The sequence below is a fragment of the Cariama cristata genome, unplaced genomic scaffold (genome assembly GCF_000690535.1).
Source record: "Cariama cristata isolate BGI_N322 unplaced genomic scaffold, ASM69053v1 scaffold34714, whole genome shotgun sequence".
Classification (NCBI taxonomy): Eukaryota; Metazoa; Chordata; class Aves; order Cariamiformes; family Cariamidae; genus Cariama; species Cariama cristata.
Genome location: NW_009614132.1, coordinates 18,594 through 24,057, shown reverse-complemented (window position 1 = coordinate 24,057; position 5,464 = coordinate 18,594). Strand labels below are relative to the sequence as shown.

Sequence of the window (5,464 nt, the reverse complement as noted above, 5' to 3'; positions counted from 1 at the left end):
TCTTTCCCTCCTTGTCCTTCTCATCCCATTTTAGGTCCGGATTGTTTTGTCTCCCGTCCTCCTTTCCCAAGCCCGAGGACCCTCCTGCCGACACTTGCGCTAACGGAGTTGCTGAGGGTGGAGATGCTGTGCAGGGCGAGACGGGGCCACAGCCCCCTGGTGAAAAGCCTCCCAAAGCAAACGGCGATGAGCAAGTACCCCCCCTCCTGCCTCCCCCGCCGCCTGGCAGCCTTCCTCCTTACCCCCCCTACTTCGAGGGAGCCCCCTTTCCCCGTCCGCTGTGGCTACGGCACACGTACAATCAGTGGGTTCCTCAGCCACCGCCACGGACTATAAAGAGGACGAGGAGGCGTTTGTCGCGGAATAGAGACCCGGGAAGGCTTATCATGAGCACCATCAGGCTGCGGCCAAGACAGGTGCTCTGTGAGAAGTGTAAAAACACTCTGAACCCCGAGGATGCGAACACAGCTCGGCAGAACGCTAAAACCAGGAGGAAGCTGAGCGTTCAGGACAAAGAGCAGAAAAAGCACAGTGACTCCGACTACACGGAGAAAAGGAACAAAAGAGAAAAGAGAGAGGATGACAAGTTTTCTGGGGAACTGGTACATCGAACGCCGGTTATAAAAATATCCTACAGCACTCCACAGGGGAAAGGCGAAGTTGTAAAAATCCCTTCCCGGGTTCATGGCTCAGTCAAACCGTTTTGTCCAGAGCGAATATTGCAGAACGGAGGGGAGGACCAAGAGGAGACCAGGGACTCTGAACGGTGTCGAGAAACCAAATGTTTAATGGACAAGTCAGCAGGCAGCCAGCTTGCTTCCATTCCAAAACTGAAGCTCACACGGCCGGTGCATTCCAGTGCGGATGTCCCACCCCCAAAGATACGGCTGAAGCCCCATCGCATAAATGATGGTCAGAGTGTTTCAATTTATAAGGCAGAACTTATTGACGAAATAAATGTCCTTCAGAACAGCAGGGAGTCCAATCCTGGCACATTTTACAATGATGAATCCACAGACAGAAGTTTAGCTGAGATATCTTCAGGGAGTTCAGGTGAAGATGACGACTTCAAAAGATTTCCCCAAGGCAAAGATGGACACGATAACTTGGCTTTCCTTATGAATTATCGTAAAAGAAAAGCAGATTCTTCTAGCTTATCGGTGTGTAGTAATGACAGTCTAGATGAATCCAAGTCTTCTAGTTCAGAAGTAACATCACCAGAAATGTGTGACTTTTTGCCTGGTGATGATGCATCCGTCTCTTCATCTTCAAAAGATGAGCGTAAAATTGTGCCGCCACTAACAGTTAGACTGCATACCCAAAGTGTGTCTAAATGTGTCACAGAAGATGGAAGAACTGTTTCAGTGGGGGATATTGTTTGGGGTAAAATTCATGGTTTTCCATGGTGGCCAGCACGTGTTCTTGACATAAACCTTAGCCAGAAAGAAAACGGGGAACCTTCGTGGCGAGAAGCTAAAGTATCGTGGTTTGGTTCTCCAACGACTTCATTCTTATCTGTTTCAAAACTCTCTCCTTTCTCTGAATTTTTCAAACTGAGATTTAATCGCAAGAAGAAAGGGATGTATCGGAAAGCTATCACAGAAGCTGCAAAGGCAGTAGAGCATCTGACTCCAGAAATAAGAGATCTCTTAACACAGTTTGAGACATAGCTTTGCCTCCAGTATCAGGTGAGTGCTTGCTGGACTAATGCTTCCCATGAAAAACCTCCTTGTGTTTTTTAATCTGTGTTCCACTGTTCGCTTGCATTTGTTTTTCCATGAAAACTGAGATTGACAGTTGTTTAATGCCTGGCTGTTAGTTGGTGGTGGTAATTTCAGAGGTGAGAAGAAACTTCAGTTCCAAACCTTTGGGGGGACCATGGGAATTGCAGCCCCTACTCCAAGAGGGGCGTACAAAGCAGTTGACATCGCGAGGAAGCAAGCATCGCTTGTTCAAAGAGCTCATAAAATTGTGGTCGTGTACTAGCACCGTATACAGCTAGGATGTGGCGGGTATTGAGGCTACTTCATTTGCATCGGAAGCAATCTTGTGTGGGTGGAGGGCTAATAGCTCCTAGACTTCAAGTTTCTTTGAAATATCTTCTGGTTCAAAGAACTAAAACTATTCTTGGAATTGAGATTATATTTATCATATCTAGGTACTGACGCCCAGCAGTTACCCGTAACAGTTAATGGCACTTGGAGGCTCTTTGCGCCCCTGCAGTTCCTCTGACCCCTCTGGTATGGGTTTCTTACGAAGGCGCTTTCTGTATGGCTCTTCAAAATGATTGTACCAAAACCTGTCTTTAACTGGAGAACAGTATTTCAGTATTTCTCACAGCACTTGAGGTTTGGCTTGTGTCTGAAATGTCAGTGCATTGCTGGGGAATGGCCTGGATCATCAAATTAAATGCTTTTGGGCTTCACTTCTAACCGGTTTGTTTGAGGCCATAAGGTAGGAACATAAACGTGGGAGCTGATCCTTTGTAATGCTTCCACATTTTGCTTTTACTGGTTGCAAGCGTGGAGGGGGATGAGACTCCCTTTCTCGTCAAACAATCAAAACCTTGCCCAGGATGAAAATTTGGTACCTAAAAATACATGATGTGGTGTGACTTGGAATAGAAATACTGTCTGTCATTTCAGTTGATGCTGCCTACTACGGTGCCCTCGGTGGAGTCCATGGGAAAAATCCAGCAACTTGGATAAGTTCTAGAATGGTTTCGCAACCTTCCAGTTGTCGCTATCTAGACAAGACCTCATCTGTGATACTGTTAAACAAGGGAAGGGATTAACTTTTTGTCTGAAAACTCTAACTAATAATTAGGAAGGGTCTTGTTGTCAAAGGTTGTGCTTTATACAGTGTGGTTCATTATGTTGTCCCCTAAATTTTTCTGCTCTTTTTCATGTTACAAGGACTGTATGTACACAAGCCTGGTACTACTCCTGCTGTAGACTGACTGTTCTTCTCTGTCTAAGCTATTGTAATGCCGTGGGACTATGATGGTCAGTGCTCATGTAATCCTGAGCGGGGGGGAAAGGATTTCTTTTTTTTTTTTTGTACCCCCTGTCATGGGACTTCACCACTTGCTTAAGTGCAATGAAGGACTTGCTTTGCTTGAGTTGTTATTCTATCTCAGCAAGCCTGGCTGGAGTAAATAATCAGAACGTGCCATATTCATCCTGTGTGCTCAAGGTGTCTGGGTGACTGGACACTCAAGCAAGTAAAAATGCATAACTGCAGCGTAGCATTTAAGCTTCATCCTTGGTCTTGCCCATTCAAATGCTGCTTAACTCTGGCTAAAGACTTTATTATATCAGGAGCATTTGGATTGGACCCAAATTCCTATTAGCTAGATCTGGAGTATAAATAAACCTGATGCCCAGAATACGCTGTCCTCGCCAGTGGAAGAATTATGGTCAAAATCCATCGCTCCTGTACGAACAGTGCTCTATTTAAAGGAGCAGCAAAGCTTCATCCTTCTCCTGAGCGGTCTGCGCTGCGTTTGTACGGGCAGTTTGGGAGAGCTTTAGCAGAACAGGTGTCATCACCGTTGCTGACAGCTGTCTCTGCTGTTGTGAACTCTGGGTGGGCTGGTATGCCACATCTGGGCAGGGTGAAGAAGCACCTGATGCTTCAGCTCAGTCCCTGTGGAGTAGGAAAGCGTGTGGCCAAGAGGAGCTCAAAGTCCAGATCTGGAAGTCAAAATGGGAGGACGTTTGCCCAGTCCCATGTTAGCCTAAGGAAAACGCTGCCTGTTCTTACCAGTAGGACCACTGCAGATGTGGTGCCGATGGTGAGACCTGACCACGAGATGTGGGGTGAAAGGCTGTAGGGCAAGGCCTCAAGAAGGAAAAGAAGCAGTTGCTCCAGAGGAGACTTGGCTTATTGCAGACGTGGTGTGTACCTGAGCTATAGGTACAGAGCGGTAGGGGTGGAGCAGGTCTGTAAACTGAGGGGAGGAACAACATGTAGAGAATGATGAGGAGAAAATGATGGGATGGCCTGGATTACTCCAGACCCTTCCTTCTCTCTGTACTCTTTGGTCAAACCTCTGCATGTTAGGTATGGGTATGTAGATACTTTTAACGTGTATCGCCATGTCGTTGGCCTCCTTCAGCTGGCTTCCTACAGATGACTTTCTGCCTTACAAGTGCCTAAGGTGAGCTGCCAACACAGTCTGCCTGTCTGGAGATGACACGATAGTTGGATAAACAACTGCAGTTGCTCAAAACTAGAAAAGCAGAGCAAAACAGCTTCCCTTGTTCCATGTGTCATGTTTACTTAGATTCCCGATTAGACCAGCATGTTTTGGTACCTCACTTATAAAACAACTCATTATTTCAGAGACTTGCCCTGTACCTAATTCTCTCCATTCAGGAGGGTTGAATTTTATTGCTGTCCTTGAATTTCCCTAAGGTAGAACTGAAACGTTTCCGTCAGTTGCACATCGACTGTTCTTTCCTGAAGGGTGTAGCTTGAGTTTTCACTGATGTTTGCGATTCCTGAGTCATAGGACCACAATGATGCTTGAGCTACAGTTAAATAAGCTTTGAGGCCTTTTCAAGGCAGTACAGCCTTATATCTGTTAACGTACTTTCTAAGAGCCGGCATCTGACTGGCAATATTGCACGTTGCCGCTGTGATATCTGTCGTGCTGTGACTTAACCGGCAGCTGCATGAGGGCTTGTTATCGTTAGCACAGAGCAAGAGTCCGGGAGGTGCCTTCAGCAGCAGCGCTTTGCTAACGCCGCTGGTGCTAATCCTGCGCACGGCAGAAGTTTGTGGCTGTTGACACTTTCTGTTGTGAAACTTTCTGTCTCCTGGCACGTGATGCTGTTCTGCAAAGCATGGAGGGTAATTACTGGAAAAAACAGACAAATTCAGGTCATTTGTGGATGCATATAAAACTGGAAGGAATTGGATATTTTTTGTTGTTTTTTTTTTTTAAAACTTGGTTTGAGTTGAAAAAGCTGGTATGATCACTTTGTTTTTATTATGTTGTCCTTGTACTTTTTTTGCAAAGAAAATACTTTATTAAAACCCTGTCATTAACTGACTAGTAAAACAAGGTTTCTGGAAGAACAGTAGGCAGACTAGCAACCCGTAGAACTCGAATTTGTAAGACGTTCTTGGTTTAGAGTAGAGCCAGGAGAAAAATGCCTACTCGGTGTCTTCTCATGCCACTTTGTAGCCTCTCCTGGTGTGTCAGGTAGAGAGAGCCGCTGTGCACGCTGCCCGGGCTGCAGAGATGCCTGTGCTGTAGCTGGACGCTTGGTGAGATACTCTTATCTGCTTTTAAAGCACCAGATACTGGCTCACCTCTGCTCGTCATGCTTTTATGACCGCAGACCTCTGTTGTTAGCAAAAAGAGGCTGTGACCAGCCCCAAGGCTCTGGCCGTGCCAGGATAATGGGCAGCGTTACCTCCTCGCGGAGCCTGACCTGCTGGTATGCCAGGCCCC

General features: G+C 46.5%; 1 protein-coding gene across 1 annotated transcript in view; it reads left to right on the top strand.

The window, feature by feature from the left end:
- Positions 1–71: 71 nt before the first annotated feature.
- PWWP2B (PWWP domain containing 2B) overlaps positions 72–5,464 on the top strand; it is a gene marked incomplete at its 5' end in the record, with an annotated part of 15,617 nt that continues 10,224 nt past the window's right edge. The window contains one exon of the mRNA XM_009699296.1: positions 72–1,688. Within this exon, the coding sequence (XP_009697598.1) occupies positions 72–1,670 (1,599 nt within the window). The remainder of the gene's footprint in view (positions 1,689–5,464) is intronic.